The sequence below is a fragment of the Stegodyphus dumicola genome, chromosome 4 (assembly GCF_044657685.1).
Source record: "Stegodyphus dumicola isolate Sdum_Otavi_A_Nest chromosome 4, ASM4465768v1".
Taxonomy (NCBI): domain Eukaryota; kingdom Metazoa; phylum Arthropoda; class Arachnida; order Araneae; family Eresidae; genus Stegodyphus; species Stegodyphus dumicola.
Window position 1 is genome coordinate 35,098,606 of NC_140771.1, and position 20,315 is coordinate 35,118,920.

Here is a 20,315-nt window from a genome sequence, read left to right on the forward strand (position 1 = left end):
AGAAAACAGTTTGCTTTGAATTTTTGAGGATGTAGTGAAAGCACTTACAAAGGAGTATTAATTTTCAGTGCTCTTAGTGTTTAAACAGTATTAAGACTTAATTCTGAGGTTATTATTATTTACAACTGACCTCAATTTAGAGTGTTAGTAATTACGTGCCGTTGATTTTGAGTAATGTCTTAAAAGTGCATTTAACTCTCGTATGTCATTCGTAACTACACTGCTAGCTATCTAAAATGCAGCACGAAGATGCACATGAGATATCAAAACTAGATTTATTTCAGAGATTGCACGTAGTATCAATGTTACTTAATTTGAAATACAGCCTTGTTTGATGTGTGGAAGACAAGGAAATCAGTAAGGAGTGTTAGCTTTATGTTTATCAATTATCGCTGCTACACGCCGCGCCATTAAGCGAAAGAGGCTTTGGATGTGTTGTTGGTGTATGGCAAAGTTTATTTAGTGTACCCTCGGATGCGACATGCCGGGCTAAGCTTTCTCCAAACATTGACCGGACATGTTCGATGGACGTTAGATCTGGAGAAGGTGCAGGCCGAGGTACAGCGCAATATGATAAACTAAGAAGAAAGCTTAAATACTGCGTGCAACGTGTGGTCGCGGCAGGCAAGGTATGAAGGCAAGGAAGCAAGAACAGGCTGCAGAACGTCAGAGATAAAGCGTTGGCTGCTAAGTGTGCCGATAATGCATATTAGCGGGTGCATTTTTGAATTCCTTTTAATGAGCTAGGTGTTCCATACTTGAATTTCATTTTAGGCAAAGGGGGGATAGAGATGATTCTGTTTATTTAAAAAAATCATATCGGTTAACTGCTAAATTTCAAGAAATAATCGGGGAAAAATTAATAATACGAGGTTTTTGATCGGCAAAAGCATATTAACCGATAAAAACTCGGCAGCATTTCGAAAAGTTGCAAAGTGGCGCTGCGTGGACGATTAAATACTCTCAATATTTTTAAGAGCACTCATTTTTTAACATGTAGCATTTCAAAATAAATTGAATCGCTTGCTTGATTTTTTGTTATCGTTGTTGCTGTTGTCTTTTTATGACAGTTTGTATTGATGAAAAAAATATGTATCTACTTTCATAACCTACCGTAAAATTATAAAATATCAACTGAAAATAAATATGTTCTTTAACATCAAATGATAAACGTAATATGGATGAGTGAAACACGTAACTGGATAAATTGTCTATGGCCCGTTTGCTGGGATTTTAAAGTCGAACTGGCAGTGTTATAAGCAGTTTTACCTCTCGGCCCCTTAGAAGACGTTGAAGCCTTCAGAAAAGTTCATTTAAAGAACACCGTTCTATGGGATATTTTCTTCTTTTTTTAATTAAAAAACTGATATGATCATGCGGCGTCTAACAGAAGTTTAGGATTTTAGACAAACAGGGTAACAGACTCCCACCTGGAAAAAAAAAAGGCATAAAGAATCTGATTAAATATCACAATTTTAATGCATTTCGATGGAGCTTTTATCCAGTCCCCCCCCTCAGTTTTATAGAATTGTATAGCTACAGAAATTTCTGAATAGCAAATGTATTGCTAATTATATCGGGAGCCGTATAATTGGATGTTGCAAACAAGCACTGAAGTTTTTAATTTACTACTATGAACATCTGCGGTACACTAGTTAATTTTTTTATGAATATTCTAAGTCAATTAATTTTATGACAGTACATTCTTAAGGCTGTCTTGCTTTTATCAGATGCATTTCGAGAAGTAATTTTTAAGAAAAAATTCTTCGTGCTTATTTTAGTCCTATCAGATTGGAGACACTTTCGAGCGGCACAAGCCGTAAGTGCAACTTTTGGTTTTTGAACTGTAGAAATTGCTTTCAGTGATGCTGTTGCGCATACAGACTTTTTCGCATGCCTGTATTATTTTCACGAATTAGGATCCATGTAAAGATGGCGATTACATGAATTTAATATTCAGGTTATTCCAGGGGTAGTGAAGATTTTTTCAGTTCTTTAGTTGCTAGAGAGTCGATAAGTTCTAACTTTAATAGGATAACTTATATAATATCTTTGATATATATCCAACCAACCTTGGATATTGAACTCAGATATAAGTATGGGTATTCTGTGTGTCTTATACCCGATTTTTGGTGATCCTGTTATTGTAAGAAAATAAAAAGGGTGATGCTATGCAGAACTGTTGTATATGATTCATCTGACTTTAAAAAATTGTATTTTAAATGAACTGAAATCCATAAAACTTTCATCTCGCAACAAGTCGGTGGTTACATAACACGTTATCAAGCTATAATCAAGTAGTGTTATTATGTGTTACTCTGACTATATCAAGTGGAGGTTGAAATGATTTCGATTTTGGTTATGAAAACAAAATATAATATTCAGAATATTTATGCTTCCTTCACAATCAGTGCATGCATAAAAGAAACTTTTACCTCCAATCTTTTGTATGAAAGAAAGCAATTAACTTTTCAATTTCCATAAGAAGTCTTCCATAAAAGATCGCTTGCTTTCCTTCTTGCTCTCTCTTTTCTTCTTGATTACAGCTAAACCGACTCATTCAGTGGCATAGGCGGAAAGAATTCCTCAGAATTTACAGAAGTATTGCTTGGTTCGGTTAGAAACAGAAGACGCATTCGCTGTCTTCAACCGTTCTGTTCGTTTGCTGCTTTTACAAAGTAAATCATGCTTGACTGCCTAAATGAAAACGGAGATTCATCTAGCGATGATTGCTGTGGCGGGGGGTGGGAGGTTTAGGGGTATCGTTTGTCTGCTACTGCACAACTGGGAATGAGTGCTGCCGCGTTGAATGTAGAAAGAAAGATTGGGGCTGCTTGGGGGTAAAGAAATTTTGAATTCAGTTTTTAAATTGTATCATCTCGAATCTGCCTTTTTATTGGAATATCAGTTAAAATGATAGTTTTATAATCCTTTAAGAGGCTGTGTTTACACACTTACCTTTAATGAAATAAACCAGAATTCTTAAATCATTATGATTTTTACAAGTTTATCTATGGAAGAGAAAGGAATTTTTTTCAGAACGATCTTTAATTTCTCGCGAAAAAACCCTCACCCTGAAAAATAGGATGCTGTTTCCAGTCCAAGCTGTGGAAAATCTTTTGTTTAATGTCTTCAAAATTATAACAGTGATTTGAGTTAGCATGGTAAAAAGTGTGCCATTTGAAAACATTTATATCATGCCTGTGATTAGACTAGTAAGTTTGTGTTTTAAGATTTTCTAACTTTTCTAATTGTATACTGCCTTTTGCACCGAAAATAACAATATTTTGCAATAAATAAAAAGTGCAGGGCTTTGCGGGGAGCCTTATCGATGATTATGAAATATTAATTGCAAAAACCAGATTTCGCTTCTTCTATTCCTCCTCCTTAATATTTACCTTTAAGAGGCCAACTTGAAGTCAAATGTTTCAATTTTGTCCGTTTCTTAACCGCCACTGCAAGATAACTATTCCTCTAAGAATGTTTTTGAATGTAGTTTGATTACATCAACCTAATTCTTGGGCAGTTTATTTTTCTCAAAGGTCCCTTTTTACAACACTGAGCAACTTTTTTTTTTTTTTTTTTTTTTTTTTTTTTACACTTTTTGGCGCCGAGAAGGGAGAAAGTGAAAAGACCAATGTTCTTCGATTTCCTGTAAAATTCCGAATTTTGTTTCGAGAGTGTTCTTGGAAATTTGGACATCTACCCCCCCCCCCCGAAAAAAAAAAGTTTCAGATTTTATATTATGTCCAAAGGGGCGTTTTTTTTAACGTTTTGTGTGTTACCTTTATTTATTAAATATCATGTTCTTTGCACTTAAAACATAAAATTCAGTTCAATAGCAATGTCGCAAAATAATTTTCAAATGAGCCTATCTTTAGAATTTCCGATACACAGTTCCGCGCGCTAAAGATAAAAAAGTCTTTTTTTTTTTTTTTTTTTTTTTTTTTTTTTTTTTTTTTTTTTTCCCGTAGAGTGTTGCCATTGCTCGCTTTGAAATTGTTGAGTTTGCTACTCAAAAATTCGTTATAAAGTTTTAGAAAATATGAAATCGATAATAAAACAAATTTCAGATTTGGGCTTTCACATGCCCATATTCGCAGTAGGATTACGTCATTCAAAATTCGATGGTTCTATGTACCGTCGTTTTATCGCAATGCGAGAAATATACGTACATTTATGCATATTTTTCATTATTTAATTTCTTCAAATATAATGCAGGACTCTAACATTTGGTGGCAACAGTTTGAAAAGTGAAACGAACATTTATATGTGATTCAACGCAAAATCGCAAAAGGAAAACAATAGTCCTTCAGGAACAAAGCGCCTTTGGACGCCAGTATTATGTACGCATTTGACTTTCGGGTTTTTTTTTTTATTTTATTTTTTTTTTTTATTTTTAAATTTATTTATATGAGAAGAAAGTAAAATTAATTATTTTTCGCATCCTTACGTAGCTTAGGAGATATTAGCATACTACCTGGCAAAGCAGAATCTATATAAATTATAGTTCTGGACTTCAAGGATTCAACTGTTAACGATTTAGGTTAGGTTTATGTGATTACGGCAAAGCCCTAGGGCTATATGCCTAAGGGGAGGGATGCCTTCATGGAAGACTTTCTAAAAGAGAACCTGGCTCGTATACACACAACTCTTAACGGAACATGTGTTGTTGATTATAAACTAGTATTCCTCCTGATTTTCTGAGGAACTATGTAAAACTCTAATAGTTTGTTCATGTTAGAATATGAACAAAAAAGGACCGACGAGAATTGGCTGTGTATGTGTATACTGCAGAACTCGTTTCAAAAGTTTAACAGTATCTTCTGTTCAGCTGTTAATAAGTTCTCCTTCCTTTTCCTGACTTCTTAGTTACATTTTCCTTTTTCATAGTATATCCCCACTCTTGCGTATATCTTCTTTCACTTACTATCTTTCCCATTTTTCATTAGCTACCGGGAAGTACTGTACTGTCAAGCCACTGAAACGGTATTTACATACTGTACGCCAATTCTTTTTATTTTTACTTATTTATTTATTTATTTTTACAAAATTATAATCCTTTTCCTGATTAATTTTATTTGCCATATCTTCATCTCTGATTCTTGTGAATGTTTGTAAGTAGAGATAGCTTAACACGCTCAACAGCTCTTCTGTTTCTTTATAAAGTTACACTTTTTTCGAAGTTCTGCAATTGCCTTTATTTTATTTTTTTCAGATTTTAGCTGGTATATAATAAATACTTCTTCAAAATTATTTCCCATTTTTTGATGGTCGGCTTTAAAAGATGTGACTGTAACTGCGAATATTATTTTGCCAGGCGTAATTTTACATGTTAATATCTTTTCAAATATTAAAAACAAAAAAAAGGGGGCAAAACGTCCTGCATGAATTTCATATGAGATTGTTCTTTTGTTTGTATCCACCATTCTGCCCATAACGTGTCATAAACATGTCTTTTTTATTTGGCTCTTTGTTTTTTTTTTTTTTTTTTTTTTTTTTTTTTTTTAATTTTTGGACTTACAGGAAGGAAAAAGATGCAAGAAACCAATGTCAAAATAATATTCTTGTAGGGAGAACGCGACATGTTTCCGGTTTATTTTAACACATGCATTATTTGACTTTCTTCTTAAAATCGGTTTTCTGACTTAATTGATTTCTGAGACAACTATGTTAAATATTCTTTGTGTGTTCCCCTCTCTTTGTGGTTATGAAAGAATAGAATATCTGAAGACTCTGAAATCTTATAATTTCATTTTTAAATTCTGCCGGATGTAAATTCTTTTTAACTCTTGTATGAAACCATTTATAACTTAATCGTTGTTTACAATTTTATTTAAGAATGAAAGTTATTATTTTCCTATTTTTTAGTAATGTTATTAATTTGTTGTTAGTGATTTTGTTAAAGTTTTCCAGGAGCTGTATTTAAAATAGATGTGATATTTAACTAACCTTGAAGTAATTAAAAGTTCTGAAAGTTTTCCGATATATGAAATTGACCTAGTGATCTGATTTATGTTTGGAATGTTCACTCAGAAGCTGAATTATAATAGCACTTCCGGTTTATTAATTCTAAACTTGCAGACTACATATTTAGACTGAGTAATCTCCCATTAAATTATGAAATGGCATTTATAAGCGATAATCAAGTCTAATTCGTTTAAAAATTTCCATGGACAGAAGTTTTTCTTTTCTTTTCTTTTCCTTCTTTTTTTTTTTTTTTTTTTGTGTGTGTGTGTGTGTGTGTGTGTGTGTGTGTGTGTGTATTTTAAGGGTTCTCTTAACACTTTACCGACTGCTAGCGGTTCAATAGCATCCGCACGTCCGACCAGCCGCTCAGCCGCAGATTCTTCATGTTCTAAATAACTGTCAGGACAATCTGATAAATCGTCTAAATAAAACTCTCCAATACCATTTTTTTCGCTCATCGTGAACGGTAATGCTTTTTTAAAAACGGTGTGAAAATGTGGGAGTTTACGAAGCAACGCATTTAACGCAAGTGAGCAATGTACCTCAATACTAATAATAATATTGCAGATGATATAGCAAATGGCAATTGTTTATCGCCATGGCTACCGAATAATAGGCTATTTTGAGAAAAAAACGATTAATAGGCTATCGGTCGATAGGCGTTGACGAAAAAAAGCCGATTAATAGGCGATCGGTCGGTAGACGTTGGTGATAAAAAGCCGTTTAATAGGCGATCGGTCGGTAGACGTTGGCGATAAAAAGCCGATTAATAGGCGATCGGTCGGTAGGCGTTGGCGATAAAAAGCCGATTAATAGGCTATCGGTCGGTAGGCGTTGGCGATAAAAAGCCGATTAATAGGCGATCGGTCGGTAGGCGTTGGCGATAAAAAGCCGATTAATAGGCGATCGGTCGGGAAAGTGTTAAGAGGTTAAAGTCACCTTATACTACTAGTTCTACTTTCTATATGTCTGAACAAAACCAAGACATTTGTGGGTTTAGGTTATAAAAAAGACGATGACTGTCGAGTGCTGTACTGTGATAAATCACAAACAACCTATATTTACTTCTTTAAGATAAATGCATGCCAATTTTCCAATTACTTTGTAGTGTCTCCAGTTTGAGTAGAGCTGATAAATAGTATGTTGATATATTCTTGCTGGCAATGGATTGGTCGAAATCTCTTCAAATAATTACTGCAGACAAGCAGGAAGAATGGAGTGTTTATGGCAAAAATGATAGTACACGGCGAAAATAACAGATATGAATAATTAAAGAAGAGCATAGAGATAAGGCACGCGAGCAATATTGTAAATTACCCATATCGCTAACGCAGTAAACTCTAAAACATAATTCACTTTGCTAACTAAAACTAACTGCTGGCTGTCAGAGTCGTATTTATATGGCGTAACCTGGCCCTCTGGAAACTTTTGAGAAAATCCTTCCGACTGCTTCACAAGTACGTTTGTCAGGTTTGAGTTTCTGTTTCAGCTATTTTCAAAATTTAGACGTTGTTGGCTGAATCACATCTACAATTCTATGCAAGAAATTAGCTTATGCGTACTAAAATTAAAAATTCCGGAATATATTAGACAAATTAAAGAATTTTTTTTTAAATGACCATGTAATTTTGAATAATTAAATAAATTGGTATACCCGTTTCACATCGTAATCACATTATAATTAATATCTTAATCCGAAACACACATTATAAAGCGATTTCAAGTCAAATTTTTCAACTTAAGTTTTTTTTAAATCTCATTGCTTCTCAGACCGAAAATGTATTTAATAGTTAAGTTATTTGTATTTAATAGTCTGCAGGTATCATTCCTTTAATTTTTTATTCTCATCTTGCTGATATGAAGTAATGCTGTATGTCTCTGTTACAGGACGAATCAAGAATACAGAGCCATTGTCTTGGGAAGAAGCACCAAATCATATTTTGACAGTGGTGGCATATGATTGTGGAATGAAACGTTCTAAGCCTGCAACCGTCAATATAAAGGTGAACAGGGTTTGCCGCATAGGATGGAAAGGTATATATTACATACATTTGTGTTTATCACTTTATTATCCTTCAGCCTCAAATTTAGGTAGGTTACTTCTCTAACTCTCGATCTGTACATAGATGAAACCACAGGTCCGTGAGTAAAAGATCTGATTAAGAGTATTTAGAGCCGAAGGTAGAGGTTAGGCTAGCCTAAAAACCCGGACTACTGATTTTCTTCGTTTTTGTAAAAGAAAAATGCAGTTGTTAGAAGTTATAGGATGATTCGGGGCTTGTTCGCACCTAGATTTTGCGGGCCTAGGCAGAGCTGGTTTAAACATGAAGCAAAATAATCACATGCTTAAGGCATTCATAGAAATGGCACTACAGAAATTATTTATTTCCAGTTTTACCATGTAGTGCATAATGCAACTGAACCAAAACCGAGAGAGAAAAAACTGGAAAAAACATATGTAAATAATGTATGTGGGAGCACCAAAATCTTTTAAGTGCTTAGAGCCATTAAAAATCTTAATCTGGCCCTAGACCTGGGCAGTAATCAAGTCCTGGTTTGTACCCGTTTATTACATATTTCTGCAATTTTTATGCAAGTTTATAGTTCATGGCATAGCGATGCAAAATGAGATTTTACTCGAGCTCAGTTGTTGAAAATGAATTGATGCTGTGCAGAAGCAAAGGAATAAGTTACCTTGTTGGGTCGTAAAAATGTTGTGCCAATAAGCTCATTCAGATTTCTTTTCCGGGTGATATTTTTTATATCATTTCGGTCGTTTGAAGATTATGACGATTCGTTGCATATACACGTCAAAACAAAAGGATCAACAGAAATGAATAATTTTTTTAGTTCAGCACATTGTTTTAAATGTAGCCTTGTTGCTGTGAATATTTTCTCTTGGGAACTGTGCATCCTGTTTACATCTTGCCAAGAACGACTTGCAAAATTGCAGAATTCTCTGAACGTAACTTTTCGGGACGGCACTTCAAAATGTAACGAACTTGTCATTTTGGAATTTCATCATGTCTATACGATGGCGATATCTGTACATCAGCGTTTGTTGCGTGTTGATGTTCTCGATCATACAGCAGTATTTCTGTGGATTTTCTGAACAGTTTCATCTCTTTTAAACTTATTTGTTACTTACACGTTGGCACATCAGTTTGAAATTCTTTCAAAAACTCTCTCTGGAATTCTGAATGGAAATTGTGTAAAGTAACTAACTGCTTTGAAATTCTGCATAAACTAATTTTCCTGTATTACTTGGTTTGCATGTCGCTTGAACTAGAATTGATGTTGCCAGAGGTTCTCGAAAGTATTTGATAATCAATAATGATCTTCGAAGACAGAGCTTTTCAACCTTGGACAGCTTATTTCAGCGGTCCTAACTTAAAACTGCATTTTCAAACTTCCGATTGCACTTTAAGATGAATGTCTGTGTGTGTGTGTTTTTCGTAACTTAACATAATTCCAAATTCCGTCGTTTCAAATCACTAAGCCTCAAAGTAGGGAAAATTAATCAGTTTGTTAAAGTGTGTTTGCCCTCTTTAGGAGGAGGTACTCTGTATTTACCGCCTGAAAATTTTAAGAGGATTAATGTTTCCAGGCGTATTACAGAATTTAATTTTAAAATTTCAAGAGGATTAAGGTTTCAGGGCGTATTTTAGAATTTGGTTTTTACAGTAGATCTCATAGCTGCAGGAAAATACTTTGTTCCTTAAATAAATGTTCATGTAAATGGCAAAAAATTCACATTTTCTCTGCACCTGTAATTGCCATGTATGGGATCCGCATAAATTTTTACTGTCACAGGGAACCAAGATTGATAGATTTTTCATTTATATTTAATGTTAATTGAAAATATTTCAAAAAATTCATGACAAAGCATTTAATTTTTGTAACTATGATTGTAGAAAAACTCTTCATTTTATTCACTTTGTTCTTGAAATTAGATTCCGTTTTATGTAAGCATTCAATTATATTACTCTTATGTTTATTATCAAAGCAAAAGCTGACTTAGATTCGACTGCTTTACATCTGTTTAAAATCTGTATTCTTACTCTCTTTTCAGACTTTCACGAACGAATCGAATATACTCCAGGCAGTGGGAGGAGACCTCTTTTCCCCCAGGCCCGGCTAGAATTGTGTGACGTGCCATGTAAATTGGAAAGGGTGGCAGCCAAAGTCTCACTCGCCACTCGACATATTGGCAAGGGATGTGACAGAGATACTTATTCTGTTGAATCCCAGAGGAAACTTTGTGGTAAGTCTGTTTGAAAATTGTGTTTTAAGTCACTGCATCTTTTTAATTCTTCTTAAACTGGTTTGCCTGTGTTACAGGATATATATGCTGCTTGAACAGGATTAATGTTGCTGATGTTCATAAAAATATTTGATAATTATCATCAGTCTCAAAAGATAAAGATTTTTAACCTTATTGGGCTTACTTCAGCTGGTACTCAGTGTATTAGGCAGTTTAAAAGTGTAAAGGAGCTGCAACTGAAATTGTAGACTTTTAAATCAGATTGGATTTTATGTAGATTTTTCAAGCGATTGAATGTTTCTACTTTTTGCGTTTTTAATTTTATATTTCTTACATTTCTTAAAATGATTAAATTTACTTTTACTAACAATTTAAAATTTTGGTAAAGTACCCCCCCCCCCCGAAAAGAATCAAGAAATTTTAGTACGTGTTTAATGAGGGGGTACAAAAATGGTTTGCGATGCTTATGTGCGATATGGTGCCTTTGTTAAAGTAAAAAAGAAACTAGGGCATCTTATTTGGTCGAATTTTAGATCTGTGAAACAGCAAAGAAATTTTTAAATTCTAGTTTTTTCTAACTCTGGTATTCAGAGTGTAAATTTTATTCATTGCTTCGTAATGTGGCGTTATATGTTTAATAGATATCGCCTTAATAACTACGCCAAATGAGCAAGAGGAAATTGAAAAATTATTGAAATAAATAGTAGATGTAGTAAGGTACGTATGCATAACCAAGGAGAAAAACAAAGGTAGGGAAATTCTTAACATGTGAGAAGTATTGCAGATTATCAAAATCACTTGCAGGACAAATTCTAGAGCAGTTATCAACTGAACGAGATAATGTGTGGGAAAAAATTTGCAAACCTTGAACTAACTGTTAACTTGACTAGAAGAGAAACACGCTAATGTGACAATCAAAATCGTAAAAAACAACCTTATATTTAGCGTAGGTATAATGAAACACTCAATCGATTTCGAGGGCAGCTAAAGGTCCCTCCTCATCAGGAGAAAGAAATACATAGAAAGAAGAAAATAGGAATCACAGAAACACGTGGTGCTTATCAGCACTGCACATGGTTATAACTAGATTTTTAATCAGAGTTGCACTGGCCGCCTACTTTTACTGAGCCAGGCTGTCTGATCAAGCATAAAGAAATATTAGCGAAGTTAAAATAGGGAGCGAGGGGCAAATGCACATTACGCTCAAAATCTGAACTTCAAATAATGGAAAGCAACCACTGAACGGATTTTTATACCCTCTGGTAGTACCAAGTGCGAGGAGGTAACGCCATCTATCGGCAAAAATAATTGAATTAAGACAGTAGAATTTTAAAGGCATTAGGAAGGACTGGATTGGACTTCAAATCATTAACTAAACTTTCTAAATCTTTGTGAATGTGAAAAGCCTCAAGAAAATCCAATTCGCCTATGGAAGAAGCCTTTTGGATGATTTTTGCAGACCCAAAATCAAAATTATGGTTAAAAGTCCAGCTATGATACGCTATTGAAGACTTGTTAATTTCCCCTATTTTGACATAAGATTCATGTTCCTTGATACGAAACTTCAACGCTCTTTTTGTTTGGCCAATATATCTTAAACCACACTGACATGATATACTATAAATTCCCCAAGAATTCAAGACAGAAACGCAATCTTTTAGAATCGAAGGGTGAATTTTATTAATAGGGGAGAAACCGACTTGAAAATTGAATTTCTGGAGAATCCGTGCAATTTTATAGCTAACAGAAGGATAAAATGGAAGCACGACAAGGTCATTGATATTATTTCTAACAGTGGAATGTCTTCTTTGATGGGAATCTGAAAATTTTTTTTGACGGCTTTATCAATAATCACAGGAGAAAATCCACGGTCAATCGCAACTGCTCTCAAATAATTAAGTTCATTGGTAAGCAAAGATTCAGAGCTTCCGCGCGCTCAAAACTTTCAGCGCGCAGAAAACATAATAGTAAAAAGAAGCCATTTTTTGCTTAACAGGGTGGCATGACTTGGCATGGGGTGGTAAACAAACTGCAAAGGGTTTACGGTACACAGTGGTGCTAAAATCGGTTTCATTGCGGATTATAAGAATATCGAGGAAGGGGAGGGAATTGTTGGATTCAATTTCAAGAGTGAATTGGATGGCTGGATCAATTGAATTCATAATAGATAGAATCTCGGATAAATCCTCTTTATAACCGTCAAAAAGTGCGAAAGTGTCGTCAACATACCGAATCCAAAGACGAAAAGATAATTTATCAAATAATTTCATCTCAAAATAGTGCATATAAATGTCAGCTAGTACCGGACTGAGAGGATTACCCATAGCCAATCCTTCAACTTGACGAAAATATGCATTCTGGAAAACAAAGTGGGTTTGACTTAGAGAAACTTTAGTAGTTTCTCTAAGTCAAACCCACTTTGTTTTCCAGAATGCATATTTTCGTCAAGTTGAAGGATTGGCTATGGGTAATCCTCTCAGTCCGGTACTAGCTGACATTTATATGCACTATTTTGAGATGAAATTATTTGATAAATTATCTTTTCGTCTTTGGATTCGGTATGTTGACGACACTTTCGCACTTTTTGACGGTTATAAAGAGGATTTATCCGAGATTCTATCTATTATGAATTCAATTGATCCAGCCATCCAATTCACTCTTGAAATTGAATCCAACAATTCCCTCCCCTTCCTCGATATTCTTATAATCCGCAATGAAACCGATTTTAGCACCACTGTGTACCGTAAACCCTTTGCAGTTTGTTTACCACCCCATGCCAAGTCATGCCACCCTGTTAAGCAAAAAATGGCTTCTTTTTACTATTATGTTTTCCGCGCGCTAAAAGTTTGTTCCTCTGAATCTTTGCTTACCAATGAACTTAATTATTTGAGAGCAGTTGCGATTGACCGTGGATTTTCTCCTGTGATTATTGATAAAGCCGTCAAAAAATTTTCAGATTCCCATCAAAGAAGACATTCCACTGTTAGAAATAATATCAATGACCTTGTCGTGCTTCCATTTTATCCTTCTGTTAGCTATAAAATTGCACGGATTCTCCAGAAATTCAATTTTCAAGTCGGTTTCTCCCCTATTAATAAAATTCACCCTTCGATTCTAAAAGATTGCGTTTCTGTCTTGAATTCTTGGGGAATTTATAGTATATCATGTCAGTGTGGTTTAAGATATATTGGCCAAACAAAAAGAGCGTTGAAGTTTCGTATCAAGGAACATGAATCTTATGTCAAAAAAGGGGAAATTAACAAGTCTTCAATAGCGTATCATAGCTGGACTTTTAACCATAATTTTGATTTTGGGTCTGCAAAAATCATCCAAAAGGCTTCTTCCATAGGCGAATTGGATTTTCTTGAGGCTTTTCACATTCACAAAGATTTAGAAAGTTTAGTTAATGATTTGAAGTCCAATCCAGTCCTTCCTAATGCCTTTAAAATTCTACTGTCTTAATTCAATTATTTTTGCCGATAGATGGCGTTACCTCCTCGCACTTGGTACTACCAGAGGGTATAAAAATCCGTTCAGTGGTTGCTTTCCATTATTTGAAGTTCAGATTTTGAGCGTAATGTGCATTTGCCCCTCGCTCCCTATTTTAACTTCGCTAATATTTCTTTATGCTTGATCAGACAGCCTGGCTCAGTAAAAGTAGGCGGCCAGTGCAACTCTGATTAAAGATCTAGTTATAACCACGTGCAGTGCTGATAAGCACCACGTGTTTCTGTGATTCCTATTTTCTTCTTTCTATGTATTTCTTTCTCCTGATGAGGAGGGACCTTTAGCTGCCCTCGAAATCGATTGAGTGTTTCATTATACCTACGCTAAATATAAGGTTGTTTTTTACGATTTTGATTAACTGTTAACTTACTTATTTCCGATACCAATATAGTATTATGAGAGCGCAAGTCTATGGGCCGATTGGGCAATTACTCTCTCGGTAAAATAATACTTTATTGGCCAGTGACATTGCGGATCAATGAAATGAGTGCTCCCAAAGATGCAAATGGTGTGAGAAAAAGGAATAGAGACCTTTGTCTCGATATAGCGAGGACTTTGACAGATAGTTCCAGGTGTAGAAATTTAGTTTGCAACTATGAAATGAAAGAATGACGAATACCAACGCCACATTAGAGACAGGCAGAGCCTAGAAGTAAGAACAATCTATGTACAATATCAGATAAATGATGCATGCAGCCTATATTTATGCTTTTCTTAAGGTGGGGGGACTTCTGAAAGTTTCGAGAAAAACTCCTCTTAGGACTCTCCTTTCGAGGAAAATCTCTCCGAAAAATGCATTTTTCGGAATGTTGCCAAGTTGGCGATAAAATTTGTTTCCTGGAGCCGGTAGGAGATTTTCTGCTATATTTCTGATTGTAATTGAGTTATCTTCACAACGTATAACTATCGATGCACAATTAAAAGATCTGCAACATACTGCATGAAAACTGAAGTAAAAAAATTTTAAGTAATAATTATCTGAAGAGGATTCAGAAATCTTTTAATGTCATTCAGGAAGATCTTCGGAAGCGTACTTTTGCTGTTTTCAGAGAATTTTTATTTTCCGTTTCGTATTTTCCCATAATCATTCAGTCTTTTGTGTGTACACGCCGATTTCTGAATTTTTTTAAACTATATTTCAGATTAAGTTTCAAATGATCAGCTGCAGCTGTTTTTAAGTCTGTTTTGCAATATGATATCCAAGAATACGAATACTTGATGTTTTCTTCCACTTGGCACTGTTTTTTACCCTGCTATATTGAAGTCAATTCTTTGTCTCTAGAGTATATAAATCTTGGATCTGTTAGCAGAAAATCGAGGTAATTGAAATCAATTTTTCCTGCAACGTAATCAGTGATAAACTGCATTGTTATCGAGCTCCCTCAGCGGAATAAAAATTCATATTGTATTTGTTTTCACAATTTATTCTAAAACTAGCAGAATTCTCATTTCTTGAAAAACGTTTGCAGCTCTTTCTTTGAAAAATAAAATAAAGCAAGTAACGGACAGATGCTTTTTTTAAATAATAATAAACTTAAAGCAAACTAACGAGAATTTATCTTAATTTAAATTAATAGCGATTTTGTGTGCAGAAATTGTTATTCAAATTGTAAATTATAAACTATTGTTTATGATTTGATACAAAAATTGTTAACTAAGTTAAAGGTTTTTGGTCTTTTTCCGATGTGATTGCCATGGCTGCGTAACCTCAAATTATCATTTTTTAGCCACTCAACAAGCATTGAAATATTTTAATTGAAGACAGTTTAAAAAATCACTTGAAACCTTTATAAAAGCTGTTCCATAGACAACATTTGAATGACATTGGAAATCGAAACTGAAAGAATGTTGAAATGTGACTGGTATAGTTCTGGTGTCTTTAGACCCTTCGGGCGTCCACGTGCAGCCACAACGACGAAGGATCAGTATCTTTTCGTGCAGGCGAAGAGAGCTAGATGGCAGGCAACTGTTGAAATCGTGTGGCATGTGCAGTGCATTACGGAACGTCCGGTGTTGCGTTTTATCATATGGTGGAGAGATTACATATAATGTGTTCGCTTACTAGCACAGTGTATGCCATTGATGTCTATCTAGTGGATGCAGCGTTTTCTGTGGTGGCGAGAACAGAAAGACTAGAGAGCTCAGCAATAGAATCAAATGCTTTTTGACGGAAATAAGCCAGATTAGTCTCATAGGCAATTCCTGACATCTAAACATGTGGAGAGAGCGGAGAGCCATGCAGTTGCCCTTCTAGGCATCATCGGAAAGCGCCGGTTTAGGCATGGTGGAGCTCTGATTTGGGAAAGCATAATGCGCAGTGATTTTTCAAACAAATTTCACATCTTCCAGAGAAGTTCGGTCACTGGTCGTCGCTTTCAATTGAAATTCTCCTGTCTCAGTTGCATCTTTTCTAGTGAGCTGTACGCTTTTCAGGAAACACAAAGTTGAATCTAATCATAGTTGGCCCGCACGGATCTAACAGTAATCGAATCGGTGGGTGATTTTTTGGGAGACACCTAGCTATACGTGGCCAGTTGCCATCAGTGATTTCGCAACTGGAATAGACCATGATGCCTAAAGAGCCCTTATGTATCTCCTTACTGAGCAGAAATATGCGGTGCATCATAGTCAGGTGTGATTATATGCGTTACTGGGAACTGCATTTTCCTTGTCTATAGTCTGTCAGACGGACATTTCTGATTTTTGGTCTGCCATACTTTTAGACTACTTTTGAATAAAAGATTTTAAAAAACCTTTCCTTTCTTTCCTTCTTTCTCAGTTTTGCTGCTCGATGATGTCTTGATGCATTGTAGCGATTATAAACACTGCTGCGTGATGATGCATATGAAAACCTATTATTATTACCGTATTTACTGCCGTATTCCCCCCCCCCTGCTATGTAGCGCAAGATTCTGAAAATTTTTTATGTATTCACATAATTTTCTCTTTCATCAGTGCATTTAACGACTTGTGCTAAAAAGACGTGCCACGCACGTCGAGATGCTTTTGTCTCAAACCGCGAGCGACGTGAACACCACGTCGATAGGCATTTATCGCAAAAATGAAAATAACGTGGTGCACACGTGGCCTTACAACGAGATTGTTTATTTATCGAGTGACAACTCTGGATTGCACTCGCAGACGCGGAGCGGCGTAAGTGAGACACTTTACCGCTTGTTATATTGTAGCGCAAGGCAGCGCAAGTGGTTAAGAAGCGAGGTCCTCTAAATTTAAAAATGAATTCGTTCAAATAGTGGTTGTTTTCATCTTGCTAACTGATTAACTCGTGAATTTTCGGGTGTATGAGCTCTAATTGAGGAATCTTTTATATTGAAGAGCTTCTAAAAAACAAGAAAATCTAATGCCATTGATGGTTCTGAAAATCATTCCACAAGAGAAGAACCGAGTGAACGATGACGACGATGGCTATGATTTGCAACCTGTAGCAGACGACACAGACAGCATTTCCAGCAGCATTAATTTAGCAGTGGGCAACAAGAAAAGAGGGCAAACCCAGGGAAGCAGAAATAAAGATATTTTATTAGGTATTATCTTGTTCACATTACTAATAATATAGGAAGGTAGGTTTTTTATTAAAAAAAATGTCATAGCTACCGGTAGTTTATGAATACTTTTCACTTGTTATATCCTTACTATAACCACTTACTTTTTAAATAAATTATTCGCATAATTTCCCCCTCTCGATTTTCATGTGATAAAATTAGTAAAAAGAAGGTAGTAATACGAGTAAATACGGCATTTCTAAATCAGTCTGTGAAATGTTAGGAATGCCAGTATTTCGGTCTTCCCTCCCCACTCACTATGATGCTAAAACTGCGGGGTAGCTGGCTTTATTTTCCATTTCAGACTACAATCGCGCCCCTGTAGCGTCGATTTTTAACAGAGTAGGGAGCGGCGCCGTTTTAATTTCATCATGCATAACCAAGCTACGAGCAACATAATTTAGCTAAATACACATCAAACCTATTTCTTTCTTCCCACTACTATCTTCCAGAGACATGAGTGCTATTCCCTGTACAAACACTTCTCTTAGGTACATCACTGTTCACTATTAAGCATGTGTAAATATTATGAGTGAAGGTTACGATTCACCAAACTGAAATATATTTAATTTATTTTTATCTCTGTTATCCCTTGAAATGGTGCATAATACGATACGATACTGTATATCGGCATATTCTGTCATCTTTTGAGAATTAGACTAAAATGTTAGAATCCCGTACATTCATAAATGAGAGCAAGGGGAAAATAATATGATGTGACGTTTAATTTGCTTTATATAATTATATGATAGTACATTGTGTAGTTTAATATATAATATGTACTTTATTTAATATTAGTAATGTTTACTGCGCGTAATTTGTCAATTAAACTAGACTGTATTTATGTATACCACTTAAACATCCCATTTATTATAGCCCTCAATGGTATCTGTGGGAAGTTTTGCAGCGCAGTGGATCGTAGTTACCCGTTCGTAGGGGCACTTCTTTTTTTTCAGCAATGTGACTTCTTACGCGTAAGGGTAGCAAAGATTTGTTCTACTGAAAAGCGAATAGAATATCGATTGTGTTTTGGCAATAAAAAATTATCTGGCGAATTGAATTATAGGTTGAAACCGGATGGAAAGAACATCACGATTGTTTCGTCTGAAATCCCATGGATACCATCGATTCTTTCATGAAAGGAGTACAGCCTATATATATTTCTCTTATATAGCGATTAAAAAAAATCGCTTTTCACCATTCATGTAGCTTAGCTGTTGAAACCTAATGGAATTTAAGTACCGATCCCCAAAACAACTGCTTGCTTTCTGTCGTATGCAGCAAAAATGTCAAGAAAAAGGTATATACGTAGGAAGTTGATATATAATAAGCTTTGTTGCAAGGTGGGGCTATCTAAAAAGAACTATCCCGGTTCGATCACTCGAATCGCAGGCTGTTTCATTAATTCTTGTATATCATCTGCTAATCATGTTACGGTTCATCAAGTCCGTTCTCTGTAGGTGAGAGATTTTTGTTCTTGATAACCATGGGTCTTAAGCATCGCTTTTATAGTAGTCTGGAAATTATTCAATCTGTGGGTTATATGTTTATTCCTTGTGTTAAGTTATTGAAATTGTTACAGATCTGTGAATATCAAGTCTGGATTCGAAATTATAAGCATACAACTCAACTCCAGTTGATATGCACACTCACATCGTTAGTGTTGTATTTGTATGGGCAGCCAGACTAGAGGCTCGTAATTTAGCAAAATGTTAAATTCCAGTTACACTAAAAATTAATTCGAATGAAATATTATTAAAACATACTAAATATAAGTATATGCAATGTTCTAAAACTACCGGGTGGCCATAATTAAGCTGACAGTGCTCACAGTGTTCTGTAGCGCGATCTATTTGCGAGAATGACGCCACATTTTGTAGGAAGATTAAACAAGACGGGGAACGAAGGATTCCGCGAAAAAACAAATTAGTTCTAAAAGTCACCGCTAGGGGAATATATGGCGCTGTGTAATAGAAAATAGAGTGTTAACAAATGCAAATTAATACGGAATAAAATTACCTTTTATTATGCACATTTTCTGATTTAGTTCAAGTGCAATATGGCAACACTTTTAAAAAAGCGTAAAATATACATAAACACCGATAAAGTCTCGTGATCTGCAATATCACGTAGCTGAGCAGAAGAAGTTCTTTATTCAAATTTCATATTACATCCATTTGCAGAGTGCCAGCTGCTTGGGTTTTAAAAGGCAATGTGTTACGTTTCGAATCAATCGGATTGAAAGTTTATGTGCAATGTCTCCTTCTTTAGTCGAGCGTGCGTTACTGGTCAAATTCTTTTACCTCAACCAGTACAACGCGTCAGCCGCTCTACGTGCTTTTAGAACGCACAAAAAAATGCGTAAAGGTAATAGTCCTGTGTCAGTTAATGGGCTAAAAGCAATGGTTGCGACGTTTGAGAAAACAGGTTCTCTGAAGGTTCAGTCAGGCAGAGGACGAAAACCTGTACCACGTGATACAATCGAAGCAGTTGCCACGGGATTGTCGACAGAGGACCAGACAATATTGTTGCCACCTCTAGCGCTCTTAGAGTAGCTCGGAATATGGATATGCCTTACAGTACGGTATGGAAAATCTTACGAAAGATTATCAACTTCTATCCGTACAAGATCAGCCATGTACAGGAGTTACTGTAACCCGACCATGATAAGCGATTGACTTTTGCTCTCACCTTTCTTACCAGAATGGAGGTGGATGATGCTTGGCCGTGGAAAATCTTATGGGGAGACGAGGCCCACTTTTACCTGAATGGAACTGTGAATACCCAGAACTGCCGAATTTGGGATGACGAACCACCACACGCAGTTACAGCAATTCCCTTACATTCACCAAAGGTAACTGTTTGGTGTGGGTTCACAGCGAAATTTATCGTAGGTCCATTCTTCTATGAGAACATTATCCCGACAGGACCGGAAACCTGTTACCAGTGAGAAATATCGCCACATGTTGAACAGCTTTGTCATTCCGGCACTTCAGCAAAGACAATGCCTG

The 20,315-nt window shown here is 35.6% G+C and overlaps 1 protein-coding gene across 1 annotated transcript in view; it reads left to right on the plus strand.

Annotated features, from left to right (window-relative positions):
• Cals (calsyntenin 1) overlaps positions 1-20,315 on the plus strand; it is a 298,714-nt gene that overhangs the window by 235,375 nt on the left and 43,024 nt on the right. The window contains exons 5-6 of the mRNA XM_035352587.2: positions 7,858-8,004; positions 10,043-10,234. Coding sequence (XP_035208478.1) covers positions 7,858-8,004; positions 10,043-10,234 — 339 coding nt within the window. The remainder of the gene's footprint in view (positions 1-7,857; positions 8,005-10,042; positions 10,235-20,315) is intronic.